An 18,045-nucleotide genomic window follows, 5' to 3' on the forward strand; every position below is an offset into this window, starting at 1 on the left:
TGTTCAACCTGCTAGCCTGGGGGCCCCGACACCCCTCCTTCACTTGCCCTGAAGGAAGGTCCAGCTTCTGGGTGGTTCTGACACCAGAGTGACTGTTCCTTCCTTGCTGTTCACACACAGCAGGCGACATCTTACCAGGAGAGCCCGAACTCTTGGTCAGCAGGAATTTAGGCTATGGACACGAGTCACATGTCACAGAGAGACATTCTGGGTTTTCAGGACTGTCCTACTATCACATGTGATTCTTTTCTCATGCAAGACAGTTCAATACCCTGAAACTCTTAGTTTGTGCTCTCAGTTTGGGTGAGTGGCACACACAGTTACTAATCTAACTCACTTGAGATACCCTGGAAGGCCCCGACCTCAGGCTCCAGTCAGCTGACTCAGTGCCTCCACGACCTACACGTTTACTCCTGGACAGGAGGCCCCAGCAAGAAAAAAGGAAGCAACACAGGAGATTTTCTAGGAGCCCCAGTGGAATGTCTGTTCCCACCAAGCGACACTTACTCGGCAATGCGCTTTAAACTCCTGCTCCTGACTTTTCAGATTTTCATTCATGGCTACAAGTGCTCTCAAACTCTGCAGGATACTGAAGGGAAAACAGTCCAAAGAGAACATGTCAGGCTGCTGTGATTTTATGCATCATAGCCAACACCAGCACCCCCATGCTAGGAAGGGAATATCTTAAATTTCTGTTATTGATAGGGTTGGAGTGATAGCACAGTGGGTAGGGCATTTGCCTTGCCCGAGGCCAACTCGGGTTCGATCCCCGGCATTCCATATGGTCCCCCAAGCACTGCCAGGAGTAATTCCTGAGTGCAGAGCCAGGAGCAACTCCTGAGCATCGCTGTGACACAAAAAGAAAAAAAAATTCTGTTATTAGGCCTGGAGAGACAGTACAGTGGGTAAGGCACTTGACTTGTACGTAGTTGAGCTATGTTAGATCTCTGGCACTGCAAATGGTCCCCTTAGTACTTCCAGGAGTGATCCTTGAGTGTGTAGAGTCTGAGCTACCTCTGGCCATTGCCAGGTGTGGCCACTCCCCAAAAATATTTCCATTGTATCTCCCAAATAAATCTAATGGGGTATCCACAAGTGGTAATGATGACCCGTTCACTGATGCAACTCATTTATGGGCACAAGGTCAGAGGCTACATCCAAACCAGTATCACAAAGTCAACTGCAGACACACTTAAGGAGTTTCAAGTTTCAAGGATGCGTTCAGTAATAACATTGACTCAATGGTACTCAAGAGTTTCGAGAACATTTTTAACCATTTTAAACTAAGAAGCTGCTGAGGGTTGTTAAAAGCACTTATTTAAAAATCAAAAGTTTAAGGGTTATGACAGTACTTAATACAGTATTTGCTTAATACTGTTTCAGGGGTTTTCCAATTCTAATCCTTCCTCTAACATTTGTAGGTGTATCTTTGCTAAAAATGTTCATTCAGCCCACAGCTGCTAATTCTGCGTCTGAAACTATTCATGATTTCACAACTTCATTCAAGCAGGTGACACAGGAAATTCTGTCAAATACATTGACGCTAAAACAGTTTAAAACTGAGTGATTCTTATACAATAACCATGTATATTTAATTTAAATTGGATAACAAAATTGTTTAAAATGGCAAAACACACAGCTACCAGTCAGCAACTGTTCCTTGGCAAAGACAGATTATATTTTTCGTCCCAAGAAGTCATAGCTAATGTGTGTGTGTGTGTGTGTGTGTGTGAGAGAGAGAGAGAGAGAGAGAGAGAGAGAGAGAGAGAGAGAGAGAGAGAGAGAGAGAGAGGGAGAGAGAGAGAGAGAGAGAGAGACAGAGTGCGCTGGGGGAGGGGGTGCATACTCTACCACAGTCCATTTTCTGCTTGAACAGGTATTATTATTGTAATTTTTGTACCCCATCTTGCAGTGTTCAGGGCTTATTCCTGATGGGGTCTTGGGGACAATGTGCTGTGCTAGGGATTAAACCTGTGTCAGCCACTTGCAAGACAAATGTTGTACCCACTGTGCTATCTCTTCGATTCCTTACTTTGTTTTTAAAAAACCGGAAAGACTCAACAAGACACCCAAATCAGGCTGTCTCTGAAGCCAAGGGGACCCGGGAGACGGGTAGTAACTCACATCGCAGGCATGGGGGTGACATGGGGCATGTTCTGACTCAGCGGGTGAAACTGGCCTGCTTGGGGCCAGAAGCATGACGGCCGGCTCTGGAGCTCTGTGTTCAAGCCACCAGGTATTGCCACTACCGCCTTCTTGAAGGAAACGTGTGGAGAAAACCCCTTACCTTGGGTCAGCTTTGGATTCTATCTTCTCGAGGGCGGCTTGTTCTTTGTCCAGCTTCTCACTGTAACTCTTCAACTAGAAGAGAACCGAGACGTCACTGCCAGAGTCCCAGTAGTGAAAAAGCGTGAAGTGTTTCCACTCTCCTTCCCACCTGGCTCATGTCTGTGCCCCACAGCTGACAAAGTGAATTCGGCTGTACGCGGAGCAGACAGACAACGGAGACAGGAAGTGGCTGAGGCACCACACAGAAAGGGGAAAGTTAGACCTTTCTGGAACACATCCTGCTGGCTCATGACATCCTGGCAACGGCCTGAAGTAACAGAAGCAAGTGGGTACAAGTCAGTAGTAAGGCTAAAAGCAGAGCCTTCGGGAAGGAAGGGGAAAGCAAAGTGTGGCCGGGAGAGACAGACCTGCAGTACTTCAGGTCCTGCCGTGGCAAGGAGCAGGAGCAGGAGGGGCAGTTTCCTTTCTGCTTGAATATCGGGCACATTTTCCGAGTCAGTGCAGTTTTAATTTATTATTTTTTGCTTTTTGGGGGTTGCACTCGGCGATACTCAGGGGTTACTCTAGGCTCTGGACTCAGATACAACAGAACATAGAGTTTCCTTTTGAAAAAGCAAGACTAAACTTCCAGGGAGCTGGAGAGATACTTCATGTGGTAATTCATGCTCAGGAGGTGGCTTATGGGAGTGACCCCTGGGTCTCCTGGGACTGGGGGAAACAGCAAAGCATCTCTGCTCCTGGGTCTGCTAAGCCCAGAGTCTAAGGTCACATAGTTCTGCATTACCTGGGTTCCATAATCCACCTCCTGCCAGCGCCACATAATCTCATCGGCCACTGGCCAGAACTCACAGCTGCTTCTCCCAGAAGGGAGCATAAAATGAGGCTCCCATAACCATGCCACCAGACTCCATGCCAGGCTGTTGGGTGAGAGCTCTCCCCGCCCCAAGGGACCCAGCCCAGCAGCTGACCTCCACAACCCAACCGCTGCCACGCTCCAGGCAACTTTCCACACGCTTCGGCCAAGCCTCAGGCATGAGTGAACATATTCCTGGACCGCATCATAAGACACTCACTACTCATTTTCCATAATTACCACACCATATTTGATGGGGTTCAGACAGCAGGCAACAAATCATTGAGGGATATATATATATATAAAATATATATATGTATCCCTCTGGATATATACATATATATATATATATATATATATATATATATACAGGTGTGACTGGGAACACCTGTAAAGGCGATTAGAGGCTGCCCCCAAAGCCTCCATCCCTCTCAGAGAGCCCAGCAAGTGTACTCAATATGCCAAAAACAGTAACAATGACGGTCGTCATTCCCCTGACTGAGAAAGAGCCCCCAATGTGCCACCGGGCTACACTAGTACGTGACAGGGACAAATGGAGATGTTACTGGCACCTGCTCAAGCAAATCGATGAACAACGGGATGACAGTGATACAGTGATAATTCATGCTCAGCATATGTGTGGCCCGATGCTACAGCCCCAGCACCTCATGGTCCCCTGAGCACTGCCAGGTGTTGGCCTGATGGCCCTGAGTGCCTCCAGGCTTGAGCACTGAACTGGCAGGTCAGTACTCAGCATCACTACATGTAAAAATATCTTCTTTCTTTTTTTTTAAAGAAGATGGGCTAAAGCATAGCACATCGGGTAAGACACTTGTTTTGCATGTGGCTAACCTGGGTTTGGTCCCCAGCATCCCATATGTTCCCCTGAGCACCACCAGGAGTGATTTCTGAGTGCAGAGCCAAGAGTAACTCCTGAGCATCACTGGGTGTGGCCCCAAAACCAAAAAAACAAAAACAAAAACAAAAAAACCAAAAAAACCCAAACAAATAAAAAGAAGAAAATTCTTTTATGTTGATTGCTAATACCTGCGAGGTGAGGGAAACAAGGTACAAAGCTGTAAGCACAGTGTCCCTCCAATGCGTTCAAACAATGTATATACTGACTGTATAAATATACATGGAATGCCAGGAACCAATGCATACATGGTGACTTGCATATGCATCAAATCTTTCTGAAAAAATTCATAAGAAACTGATTACACTTTACCCCCGGGGAGGGCAGCTATGTGGCTGGGTATGGCAGTGCATTCTTTGTACTTGCTGAGTTCTGGGCCATGAGAATGTGTTATCCATTTTAAAGAATACATTAAAATAAAGTTCCAGAGGACTGGAGAGAGAGTTCAGCACGTAAGCAGCTTGCCTTGTATGGGACTGACCCAAGCTTAATCTAGGGTCCCCTGAATGCCACCAGGAGGGATCCCTGAACACAGAGCCAATAGTAAGCCCTGAGCAGCACTGGGTGTGGCCACCACTCGCACCCCCACCCCGGTGCCTCAATCCAAACTTCCAAATATTCAAACTGGAAATGGAAGAACAAACACAAGCTGTATCAAGTCTTTCTTGCCCAAAGGACTAAACAATGTGAAGGATTCTGTTGGCAAAGGAGCAGGCACCTTACAGATGAGAAAGATGATCAGCAGACAACAGTGACCTGAGGAGGACTCGGGTGTGAGATGGGCAGCTGCGGGCAGAGCTGGCTGCAGGGCTGGATCCACACGGGGAACAGTCAGGTGGGCTCAGAAACAAAGACCAACTTTAAACCAAGATTTAAATGCCAGCACGCAAATCCCAAAAGCAGGGAGCTGGTAGCCCCTACGAGAAATAGGGTGACTTGAATATCAGTTCCCAGAGGGTGATGTCACCAAACAGTGGCACCTGCCTTCCAGAACCACCCCAAGAGGTAGGCTGCACAAAATGGTCCAGAAGCCCCACATCTCTGACAGGCAGAGCTGTAGGGATCAAAGACAAGTCCAGCAATTAAAACAAAACAAAAACACAAACAAACAAAAACCAGTATGAAAGTAATATCCAAGGTCACAGAAAATGGTCCAAGAGGACTGGTCAGCAGTTGGTGAATGGTATGGGAAAGAGAGCGTAGTTAAGATAGAGGAGGGTCTGTTATGACAATACTAGTTGGCAATGATCACTCTGGACAAGAAGTGAGTGTTGAAATCAGGTAGAGACAAGATGACCTTTCAGCATCTGTATCGAAAACCATTATGCCTAAAATGAAAGAAAGAGAGAGAGAGAGAGAAAGAAAAAAAGAGAAGAGAGAGGTGTCTGCAATAGAGGCAGGTGGGCCGGAGTGATAGCACAGCGGGTAGGGCGTTTGCCTTGCACGCGGCCGACCCGGGTTCGATCCCCGGCATCCCATATGGTCCCCCAAGCACCGCCAGGAGTAATTCCTGAGTGCAGAGCCAGGAGTAACCCCTGAGCATCGCTGGGTGTGACCCAAAAAGCAAAAAAAAAAAAAAAAAAAAAGAGGCAGGTGGGAGTGGGGGTGGAGGGACAGGAAGGAAACTGAGGACTTGGTGCTGGGATATCACACTGGTGGAGGAATGGATGTTGGGACACTATATGCCTGAAATGCAATCATGAACAATTTTGTAATGCTCTATCTCATGGTGATTCAATAAAATAAATAAATAAAAAGATAAGACCACCACCAAGAATAAAAGAGTAAATAAGAGAGGCCGCAGACTCAGCACATGAATTTTTGATGTGGAAAAAGAGTCTACAGATCAAGAAAAACTTTAGGCATGATGTGTTTAGCATGATACAAGAGGATGCTGACAAACTTTTTTTTTTTTTCTTTTTGGGTCACACCTGGCGATGCACAGGGGTTACTCCTGGCTCTGCACTCAGGAATTACCTCTGGCCATGCTCAGGGTACCATATGGGATGCTGGGATTTGAAACCGGGTCGGCCGTGTGCAAGGCAAACGCCCTACCCGCTGTGCTATCTCTCCAGCCCAGTTTTGTTTTGTTTTCGAACCTGGGTCAGCCGTGTGCAAGGCAAACGCCCTACCCGCTGTGCTATCACTCCAGGCCCCAAATACTGAAAACTTTTTTGCTGGTTTAAAGAACTGACCTCCCCGCAGGCCTGACTCAAACTGTGATGGCTAGAACTGGACCGGCGAGAGGCCTGGGCTAAAGGCCTGGCCTCTGAAGCACACACGCAGTCTCCCCAAAAGGCACTGCTGGCTGTTTTGAGTCCTCTTCCCATCTGCGCTCTGATCTCCTTGTCCGCCCTGGGTTTTAGCTGGGTAGTAAGTAGGGTGTCTTGGAAGGGCAGGTTTGTCAACAAAACCTGGTCGACGAAACCTGTTAACAAGGTAAAGTCTGGGAGAACGGTAGTGAAATAACCAGTGGTTCATTTCTTTGTGTGTGTGTGTGGGGGGGGGGGGGTAGGGGGCATGCCTGACAGTGCTCAGACTTACTCCTAGCTCTGTGCTCAGGGATCATGCCCGGCAGGCTCGGGGATCATCTGGGGCATGGGGGACTGGACCCAGGTCAGCCCTGTGCAAGGGCTACCCGCTGAACTATCGCTCTGGCCCCTCAGTGGTGTTTTTCTCAGTCGCTGTGGGAATCACCTCAGAAGGCCGAAACTCAGAGATGAAGTTGTTCGTTACTGATTCAGGAGCCAGGTCTGCAGCTACTCGGACCAAATCAAGCTGCTCTGTATGTTACTCAGCACTCGGCCTCATACAGCTCCCCGCTGGGAACTGCCAGGCTGGAGAGGAGCCCTCTGAGAGCTTTCTGGTGCCTGAGGGCCAGCCCTGGAAGCCTGGCACTGCTCTGCCTGGCTTCTCCGACTTGGTTTCCTCATCTGCAGAACAGAGCTGGTCACTGCCGTGTCAGGGTTACTGTGAAGAGCCAAAGAAACTAATCCCAGTGACCTGCCCAGCGCCCGCCCAGTGGACAACACCGGCCGCTACTGCTATCTGGGGACGGGAAAGCTATCTCTGAGGGACCCTTTACCTTTCGAGCACATGAAAGGGCCTCCATAAAGTCTTGATTTAGTGTCTGGCACAAAAGGAGACTTTACGGCCACCTAGGATTTATATCCGAAGGCATATAAGTGTCTTTGGAAATTAATAACTAGACGCCAGCTCTCTAATCTCTTCCAGATTCTTGTCCAAGGACTGATCCCTGACTTGGCAAACATCATGCCAGGGTCTCTGCAGCACTGAAAGCAAGAGAGCAGCAGGGATTCCCCCCCAGGAGTCCACCATCTGATACACAGGAATGCAGTGCCAGAATCAAGCAAAGAACGCTGATCTGCCCAAATGCAACACAGGCATCTTTGGAAAGAATAAGGGAAAAAAAAAATTTTTTTTTTTAAACTCTAATTGTCATTCTTCTGCCTGCCCTTTCAAGTATGCTGACAGTAACTGATGAGAGGAGGTCAGAACCCCAAAGCCCTGTCAGGTTTACAGCAAGGCAGGAAACTACGCATACGCGACAGAATCAGAATGTTTAAATGGGCAAACTTCAGATAAAATTAAAATAACAATAGGGCCGGACTGGGTTTTGGAGAGAAAGGGAAGATGAGAAGTGCTTCGACATGGCCCGGAAGCCCGGAAGCGTTAGATGGGACCCTGGCAGGGAGGGCACAGATGCCCTCCCCCCACTCCCATCCCGACAGGAGAGTCACAATGAAGAGAGTGTTCAGATCCCAAGGAGGGTGGCTCCCTATGGACACGAATGGGAGAGAAGCATCGAGACTCCCCTCACGACAGCACTGGGAACCAGGCATGAGGTCCTCCGCCTGGTTTCCTAGGCAATGAGCAGTGGAAGGCAAAGAACGCTATGATGCTGATGTGACAAGGCATTCTCACCGCCCGGGTCAGAAAATAAAGTCACGGCTCAAAGGATGCCCACAAGCCCCCTGTGTGACCCCCTCCCCAGCACCCAAATACAAAACTAGTCACGGTAAACAGCAATTCGTAGTTAGCCATACGGTCTGCGCCTGCACCCCATCTGTGGACTCAACTAGCCACAAACTGGAAAGATATACTGTATAGTAGTAGTTTGGTGGTTGCAGCAATACTGAACAGGTCCAGACTTCTTTCTCGTCAAGATTCCCTCAATAATAAATAAGCATTCCACCAATTTTCACAGTACTTACATTACCTAATTGGATATTACAAGTACTCTACCCAGGATTTAAAGTGTGCAGGGAGGAAGTGGGTTTCCATGCAAACACTACTATTTTACAAAGGGGATGTGGTCATTCAGGATCCTGGCATTCTGGGTGTGGGCTGGGAGGGTGGGTACTAGGGAGAAATGTTTATCACTCTGCAGTTGTCTCATCTGACAAGAAGAAAACCAAGTCTCAAGGAAGTCAGTATTTTGGACCTAGGCGAGCAGTCTGCTTGAGAGGCACTGCCACTTACTGTATCACATTTTCCTAAGTGGACCTCCCTTTGCCCATCAGGCCCACTTCTTTTTTTTTCTTTCTTTTTTTCTTTTTGGGTCATACCCAGCTACGCACAGGGGTTACTCCTGGTTTTGCTCTCAGGAGTTACTCCTGGCGGTGCTCAGGGTAAACCATATGGGATGCTGGGAACTGAACCTGGGTCGGCCATGTGCAAGCAAACACCCTGTCCACTGTGCTATCACTCCAGCCCCTCAAGCCCACTTCTTGCAGGAAGAAATTTTCAACCCTCCCTGCCCACAGAGATCTCTCCACCAAAATCGCTGAGGGTCTGAATACATGGATGGCCCGGGCCACACACTCCTAAGGGACTGTCTCAATCAAAAAAAAAACTTCAGCTTTGTGAAGGGCATCCTGACTCCCCACCAGACTGTGGTCCCCGGCACTGTATGGAGGACATGGAGGACAAAAACGTGTTTAGGAACGCCCCGGGAGGGTGACGCTGCTGCTCACCTCTGTCAGGGTTTTCTTCGATTCGTTGTATCTGGCCTGCAGGTCAGTGTGATTTGTCCGCAGCTGAAAAGATTAAAAACAAACACATAAGCAAATGAAAAACACAACAGGGGCTCTTAAAGCTGAGTAGTGCTGGACGGTATATATATACCATAGTTTCTTTATCTCGTCATCTGCTCTTGGACACTTGGGTTGTTCCTAGATTTGGGCTGTTGTCAATAGTGCTGCAAGGAACATAAGGAGTTTAATGTCTTGTTTTGGATAGTATTTCATCCTTTGGGATAAATGCCCTGAAGTGAAATTGCTGGATAATCTGGAAGATCAACTTTTTTGAATTTTGGGGTAAAGTTCTACCGATGCTTTATGTATCTTGGATGCCAGCCGTTTGCTGGACTCTGGAGAGTTTCATGCTGAGGGCAGTTAGTCAGAAAGAGATGGAGAGACACAGAGTGATCTCCCTCATGTGTGGGACATCAGGAAACACGATAAGGAAACAACAAATGCCCAAAGGCAACAGAAACTGGGAACGGGTTTTCAGTAGGAAGCATATCACTGTATGAGGGCAGGGGGGGTGGATGGGAATGGTGGGGGGGCAATGGGCCAGTGGTGGGGCAAGTGGGCATGCTATTGGTGCTGGAATATCTCATACCTGGAACCCTGCCAGTATCAATATTATAAATCATGGTGCCTGAAATAAAACTGAAAATCACAACAAAAAACCTCATGCTCTCATTGGAGCCTTACGAACAACCCAGAAGTAAATGGCATCCCTATTTTACAGATAAGAACACTCACAAAGATTTAAAGAGGGGGTTACCAGCAATCCGTGAAGGAGAAAGCCCTCATTTATTCTTAGCACCATCTCCATGTCAGGTGGCATACTACTACTCTGCGTAAATATTATCACGGATCCCTGCAGTCAATAGAAGATGATATTCTTCTTTACAGATGAGGAAATAAAAAACTCAGAGGGGTTAAGTAGCTCGACTGAAACTTCATAGCTGCACAGCTGGCAACTAATAAAGCCAAGGTTCAAATTCAGGGTTAAGATTTCTGTACCCACATGCTTGCCCGCAGAACAGAACTGCATTTCAGCCTTCGGAACGCTAGCACAGACCACGGCTGGTTCTCCAACAATGCCAGAGAGAAGAAAGGATTCAGAATTTCAACACTCAGAGAAAGAAAATGAATTTCCTTTCCTCTTCAAAGTTACATAAATGAAAACTTGCCTCTTGAAAATGTCATTTCCCTGCTCCTCACTGAAATGGTTTATACCCCAGGCAGGGGGGTGGTGGTGGACACGCTTGGCATAGAGGAGTGCAAGTTTCAGTTCCCAGAGCCACAGGGCCCTCGATCACCACTTGCAGTGTCCCACAAGCACTGTGCTAGGACCCCAAGAAGCTCTAGTATGGTTCCAAAGTCAAAACACTCTTTTTTTTTTTCTTTTGGGTCACACCTGGCGATGCACAGGGGTTATTCCTGGCTCTGCACTCAGGAATTACTCCTGCCGGTGCTCAGGGGACCATATAGGATGCTGGGAATCAAACCCGGGTCGGTCGCGTGCAAGGCAAATGCCCTACCCGCTGTGCTATCGCTCCAGCCCCCCCAAATCAAAACACTCTTTGTGTGGGGCCACACCCAACTGTGCTCCTGGTTGGCTGCTCAGGAATCATGCCCGCCATGGTGCTCAGGGATCCATGAGGTGCTGAGGGTCATATGCACTGTCTCACTGTAGCACTGTTGCCCCGTTGCTCATTGATTTGCTCGAGCGGGCACCAGTGACATCTCCATTGTGAAACTTGTTTTTACTGTTCTTGGCATATCAAATATGCCACAGGGAGCTTGCCAGGCTCTGCCATGCGGGCAAGATACTCTCAGTAGTTTGCCGGGCTCTCCGGGAGGGACAGAGAAATTGAACCTGAATTGGCCGAGTGCAAGGCAAACACCCTACCCGCTGTGCTAACAAATCTGAAAACATTCTATTAAAAACTCAAAGGAGTTTAAAAACTAAAAGAAGATACGAGAGGGGAGGGGGGTCAAAGAGATAGTACATTGCACAAGATGCTTGCTTTGCATGTAGCTGACTCGGGTTCTATCCCCAGCACCTCATACAGTACTCTAAGTCCTGCCAGGGGTGACACCTGATCTCAGAGCCAGGAGTAAACACTGACCATTGTCAGGTGTGGCCCTAAAATAGAAAGAAACAAAAAAGAAAGGGGGAGGGGCAGAAGGGGTACAATGTAGAAGAAAACCATAATTAAGACTCTTTCGTTGTTACTTGCCTGCAAATAATTTTTGTTGATTGTTTTTGCTTCAGGACAAAGCCTGGTAAACTACCCATGTATATACGGTATGCCAAAAACAGTAACAAGTCTCACAATGGAGACATTACTGATGCCTGCTTGAGCAAATCGATGAACAACGGGATGACAGTGCTACAGTTTTTGCTTGTCTTTTTGGGGGCCACATCTGGCAGTACTCAGGGCTTTCTCTTGGTTATGAGCTCAGGGATCACTCCTGGCAGGCTCGAGGGGACCATGTGAGGCACCAGGGGATTGAACCCGGGTTGAGTGCAAGGTATGTGCCCTCCTTGCTGTAAATAATTTTCATCCTGCAGAGCAATGATTTTTAGAGAATAACCTGCCTGATCCTTAAGCTTGGAAGCAACTTATTAAGAAGTATACTACCTTCAGAAACTGTGACTCCTAAATCTAGCTTCTAGCTACCAGACTTCAAGACAAAAGGCTGGGCACAGTCCCGGCAGGCCCACTTGAAGTCAAGTAAAGCAGAGAGAGAGGTGATGAGGAGGGCAGGAGGGAGGGCTTGGGCACCTCCCTTCCCCAAGGCAGCACTGGGCAATGCACCTTCATCAAGCCGTCTGTGTAATTGGTAGGTAAGAGCATTTCAGAACAGAGTTTGTTTGTCTCCTGAACTCCTGGTGATTGAACTCCTGAAGCTCATTTGACTTTCCTCAGAGAGCTCCTGGCATCTTCACCCCTGCACTCATTCCCCCACAGACATCTGCCCCGTGATCTGCTCAAACGAGGTGTGTGGGAGTAGATAACAAACAAACATGACAGTGACTTTCCTCAAAGAGCTGAGCGGGGACATGGTGGAATGGAGTGTGACTGGAGTTTCCCCAGGCAAAGACAGGCCCCAGAAAGCGTCCACTTGTTTACAAGGTGGTTTAAGGCAAGTTTCTCTGACAAAGACTCACATGAGTAGGATCCCGGCTGGACGTAGAACTTAAGCAAAGAAGGGAAGACTTACTCTTTTTAAATCTGACCATTAAGAGTTCTCCACAGTTGACTGCAGCACTGTAGCACTGTCATCCCATTGTTCATCGATTTGCTCCAGCAGGCAGCAGTAACGTCTCCATGTGAGACTTGTTACTGTTTTTGACATATCGAATATGCCACGGGGAGCTTGCCAGGCTCTGCCGTGCGGGCTGGATACTCTTGGTAGCTTGCCAGGCTCTCCAAGAGGGACAAAGGAATTGAACCTGGGTCGGCCGCGTGTAAGGCAAACACCCTACCCACTGTGCTATGGCTCCAGCCCACCACATTTGACTATGTTTCCATAAATCAAAGCCCCACTCAGTAGCTTAGCTTCGTCCCACCCACCTCCACCTCCAACTCTTTTGCCTCCATTTTTTCCTTCACCGTGGAAGATGATATCTAGGGAGACAGATACCCCAAAATTCAGTTGCTTATGATCCTAAATTTTGTTGTGGATTCCTCTTTCTTTCCTCCATCTCAGGTTTCTTCTCAGAAGCCTTGAAGCTGCTCATCAGTTCCAGGTCTCTGCAGCATAGGCTCCCGTGGGACCCTGGGCTGTTCTTTCCTGCTGTGTGTGCTGCTACTCTTTCTCCCGCGGCTCTCCAGGGTTAACACTCTCACCGTGATTCTGACAGCTAAGACCACTGGGGCATTTGGGCTGCTTTCCTCCTCTACTCCGTGTAAGACAAGTCCTTGGATTTAGAGAGTTTGGGTTCTTGCGGCCCAGAAGACGGCCCAAGAGCTTAAGTCACGCGCCCGACAAGAGCAAAGCTGCAAGTTCAACCCTCCGTGCCATCTGCAAGCACTGAGGTGATCCTGGCAGCCTTGCCAATAGGGGTCCCCAAGAAGGATTGGCTGGAAGATGGCTTGGTGATTTAGGGGGTCTGTTGAGGCTATTTATTTTTATAAAGCTGTTCACAATATTTGATTACATTTTATATTTGAAACCAATCCCACCACCATTACACCTTCCTACCACCATATTTCGGATGTTTCCATCCCAAACCCACCCCAAACCCTGCTCCCAAAGCAGAACCAAAATAATTTCGTATTGCTTATTATGAATAATCTGCTAAAAATGATCCTTTTTTGGTTTCTTAGAGGAAAGTGTGTGAAGATTGTTGTATTTTACCCAGGAGCCATTAGGCCCTTCTATAAGAGATTAGTAACATGTTAAAGGTTTTTTGAGTCTTGTCTATCTATCTATCTATCTATCTATCTATCTATCTATCTATCTATCTATCTATCTATCTATCTATTTATCTGCATACATATATTTCCTCCTAAGATTGGTTACCTTCTACATTAAACCCCAACAAACGTGGTGCATTACTCTCGTTTTCTTAGTGTTATAAAGTATGGAATGTCCAGGAATAGATTCACTCATGAGTGAGGCTCCTCCGAGTGTGTGGAGAGCAGTCATGGGCAAGAGGTGACTGAGTTCTGGAGGTTTTAGGCTGCCAGGGCTGGTTCCATTGTTTCGGGGTCAGGACTCACCCACCCTCCTCTGGGCTTCCCCAAATGATACAGAAGGCTGTTTATTTAAAGTTTAATAAATGTTAATCTTGCCCTGTGACCATTCTTCAGATGTTTTTCATAAAGGGTCAGAAAGTAAATGTTTGTACATCATATGGTCTCACTATAACCCCTCAAGTCTGCCGCAGGAGCTTGAAAGCAACCACAGAAAATATGTAAACAAGAGGTGTGCATACATATTCCAGTGAAACTTCATAAATAAAAACAAGTTGTAGTTAGACAGCCCCTGGGTCCAAGCATGCTGACCCCTCCCTGTTCTAAGAGCAGCACGGACTAGGCTACCACGGAACTCTTGACTCCTTTCCCAGGCCTTCCCATTTTGAAATATGGTTTTATTTTACTTGAGTTAAATGATAAAAAAAAAAAAGACAATCGCACCAACCTCTTCCAGATGTTTGGTCTTCTGCAGAATCTGCTTGTTCAAGGAAATGACTTTCCGACGATGCAGTTGGGAAGCTCCTAATTTTTCTGGACTTTCTTCAGCTGACAGTTCAGACTGCTGTGGGAAACAGCCAGGGAAACCCCGAGAGTTTCATGAGTCCACTTAGTTCGTGCGAGACAAATCCCTCCTGCTCTGCCCGCGCAGGTCACCGGTGGGCAGCTAGTGACTCCTTAGGCCAGGAAGCTAGTCTAAAACCCAGCTCCAGAGATGAGTCAGACAGTCACTGAAACCCCCATGAAGAGAATCTGCATTTCATTCAGAGGCACAGGGTCCCGGGACATGACACAGACAACAGGGTATTATCAAAGTCTCAGAGCAAGGAACACCATGAATATATGCAGATCTACATCAAACCATTCTGCAATTATCAAGAATGAACAGATTCACTTTGCTCAAAGCAGACTGAACATATGATTAGAATGTTTCACCCAACCTCCAGCTTACTTCTCTATACCCACAGACTCATTTTCCTTGAACGATTTGTTTCTATTCTTTTGTTCACAGAGGATGGATCTGAGAAGAAAGGAAGTTGCTGAGAGGCCAGTTACTGATCTGTGACAATGAAGAGGGCACAGAGAAGACAGGCTCACAGCTTGTAGAGACTGCCAGAACTGACGACGTACAGTTAGGAGGGTGGAGATGACTTCCACATGGGGTAACTGTGACAAGGAGGAGGGCACGGAGAAGACAGACTCACAGCTCATAGAGACTGCCAGAACTGCACAATGTAGTTAGGAGTATGGAGATGATTTCCACATGGGATAAAGCTAATGCAACAACATTATTGAAAAACCTTGTCAAAAGAGAAGAGTCTTATTGTACATATGGGGTACATTCTTTGAGAGCCAAGAAACGAGTCCCGGGCAAAAGAAACATGGTTTGCAGGCTGTGTTTACTGAGCTGCAATACTAGACTTAAAACTGTTTGGGTGAGCGGAAGTAGGTTATAGTTAACTACTCATTACAATCACATTTCCTTTTATACTGCAGTATATCAAGTATTCCTAGCCTATTTGGTGATGTACTTTTCCCTGCACTTTTTTCGGGGTGGGGTGGGGAAATGGGGGTTTTCTCCAGGTGATCAGCGCACACAGCACATGCACCTAAATCCCTGTATGCTTATCTTTCTGGCCCTTACTTACAGTTTGTTTTTTTTTTTTGGTTTTGTTTTGTTTGCTTTTGGTTTTGTTTTAGGGCTACACTGAGTGGTACTCAGGGCTAACTCCTGGTTCTGAGATCAAGGATCACTCCTGGTACCCAGAGTATCTGCTTTACTATCTTCTGGTCCTCTCTATAATTTTAACAGTCTAGGTTTAGGGCTGGAAAAACAATTCAGGTCAAACCCTGGTTTGACCTCTAGTACAACATACGGTTGCCTGAACCCACCAGAAATGATCCCTAAACACTACTAGGTGCGGCCCCAACTTTTTCCCTCTGATGAAGGGCTGGGTGTTTGAGCATTGTATGACTGAGACTTAAACCAGAAAGCTTTGTAACTGTTCTCACGGTGATTCAATACATTAAAAAAAAAAAAGTTTTCTTGAACATTTCAACAGCTTTCCTAACAGATAATGAGGTATTGCTGCTCAGTAACTCTGGAGGTGAGGGAACAATCAGCAAAATAAAGCTGCATAAAACGTGGAAGAACCTCGATTTCTACCTGTGGGCTGGTAGGCTGAAATAGACGGATACAGACAAAGGATGTATTTGGTATTCCAACACAGCTAGCCTTGAAACCTGGGATTTTGGAAAATGTCAACCAGTGTCCTTTAGCATGGCTAGGTTTCTGGAATTTGAAGTCAACCTTTAAAAATACAATTGATTTCAGACATAATTATAACCTTTAATCTGAAAAAAGAGAACTGTTTCTGGTTTCCTTTATTTAGAGTTAAATAAAGGGATTTATTAAATAATTACAAAATGATTGAAGAGTAGTGAAAAAAAGGTGTTAGGGTAAAGTTCACTTCATTTCAATTTTCAAATCACTTGTCAAAACTGAATAATACCGAACTGATTATATACCCTCTATTTTGAATGTATCAACTGAACTGTGGTATAAATTTAGCCACTTTTGATTTCTACAAGTTAAATGGCTTACTCCCCTCTACCCTCGCCCCGTCCCACTCCCCTGCCAAACACACACACCTTAGAGTCACTTTCAGGTTTAGATTTAATGTTCATCCCAGTTTTGGTTTATGTGCTGCCTAAAAGACCCTGGCATTAGTTTCCAAAGAGTCACTGGCTTATCCTCAGAGCATTTTAGTTTATGTTCAGACTTACACACAGTTTTCTCGCAATTTACTGACACCTGAAATAGAACAAATACCCGAAATACCCCTAACAGTTTGTCTCTATTAGATGTCTAGATTATCCTGACATGGGGCTGAGTGCTTGCTTGCTCGCTCTCCTCTTTCCCCCTCCCGCTCTGTCTCTCTCTTTTCCCCCGGCCCCACCTTCCCTCTCCGTTCCTCTGGCACAGGCCTGATGGTTAACCAACTGACGTTTTCCCATCAATCAACTCATTTTGTAGACAAATTCCCTAGAGCATAAAACTGCATTTCCCACCCAGCTTCCACAGCCTTTTGTCAAAGAACATAGCACACAGACAAAACTGGAAGTCTGCATGTTCTCTTTCCCTTCCAACATCTCAGTGCATATGAACACTTAGACTTGGGTTCCTACTCTACGTGGGAAAAAAAAAACAAAAAAACAAAAAAACAAAAAACAAAAAAACCTGAACCTTAAACTTCACTTCTGAGATTTTTTTTTTTCCCATAGAAAAAGTTTTTTGGTTTTTGTTTTTTAATTTTTTTACAGACTTACTTTTCGTGCTTGTTGGGATCTTTCTTTCAAGAAAACCAGTAACTATCTTGATATTTGGAAATACATGGCTCCCAACCACTGTGTATCACTACTACCCGCCTGCCTACTTGCTTACCTATCAACTTACATACCCACCCACTGACCCACCTACCCCCCTACTTACCTACCATCTCTTTTCTCCCTCTTTCATTTCTCTCTCAATTAAAATTTTAGCTAGGTGGTCCTCAAGACCCTTTCTGGGTGTCTCTGGGGCCAAAATCTCATTCATAATAAAACTAAGATGTCATTCTTTTCCCTTTGTTTGGGTGGGGGGCACACCTGGCAATGCTCAGTGCTCCTGGCTCTGTGGTTGGGGATCATTCCTGGTGGGCTTGAGAAACCATCCAGAGTGCTAGGGATCAAATCTAGGTTGGTCACTTGCAACGTAAGTGCCCTATCTGTTGTACTACCACTCTGGTTCCAAGATGTCATTTTAAAACCTCTCATTCTCTCGTTACTGCACAATGATGATTCCATGTGAAACTAATGCTAGTATGTGATGCATTAATTTCATTGCTGTTATTTAAAAACAAAATTATTGGGACCCCGTAATTTTTAAGAGTTCTTAAAAGGTACTAAAACTGGAAAACTCTGTGACCTACCACTTTAAAGATGCAGGATCACCTGGAAATTTACTTACTGATCTGGACAGTCCAAGTGATGAGTGGGCCTACCCATCCTTTACATAACAGGAAAAGTTCTCTCAGATGCCACACTTGAACTGGACAGCTGACTCAAAGAACCACAGAATCATACAGAGAAAAAAAAATGCCTGCAGTGCACGCTAAGAGTCTTCAAGTCTCTATACAAGCTTGCTAGTACATCTACTATGTTCCACCCATATAGGACTTTGAAAAAGTGCTCTCTGGAAAA

General features: G+C 46.3%; 1 protein-coding gene across 3 annotated transcripts in view; it reads right to left on the reverse strand.

Moving 5' to 3' along the window:
- Positions 1 to 18,045, reverse strand: part of CCDC93 (coiled-coil domain containing 93) — a 108,403-nt gene that overhangs the window by 26,422 nt on the left and 63,936 nt on the right. For all 3 annotated transcript variants that reach the window (XM_055120943.1, XM_055120942.1, XM_055120944.1), the window contains 4 exons: positions 14,252 to 14,368; positions 9,056 to 9,118; positions 2,288 to 2,361; positions 508 to 589 (listed from right to left, as the gene is read on the reverse strand). In XM_055120943.1, coding sequence (XP_054976918.1) covers positions 508 to 589; positions 2,288 to 2,361; positions 9,056 to 9,118; positions 14,252 to 14,368 — 336 coding nt within the window. The remainder of the gene's footprint in view (positions 1 to 507; positions 590 to 2,287; positions 2,362 to 9,055; positions 9,119 to 14,251; positions 14,369 to 18,045) is intronic.

The sequence above is a fragment of the Sorex araneus genome, chromosome X (genome assembly GCF_027595985.1).
Source record: "Sorex araneus isolate mSorAra2 chromosome X, mSorAra2.pri, whole genome shotgun sequence".
Lineage (NCBI taxonomy): Eukaryota > Metazoa > Chordata > Mammalia > Eulipotyphla > Soricidae > Sorex > Sorex araneus.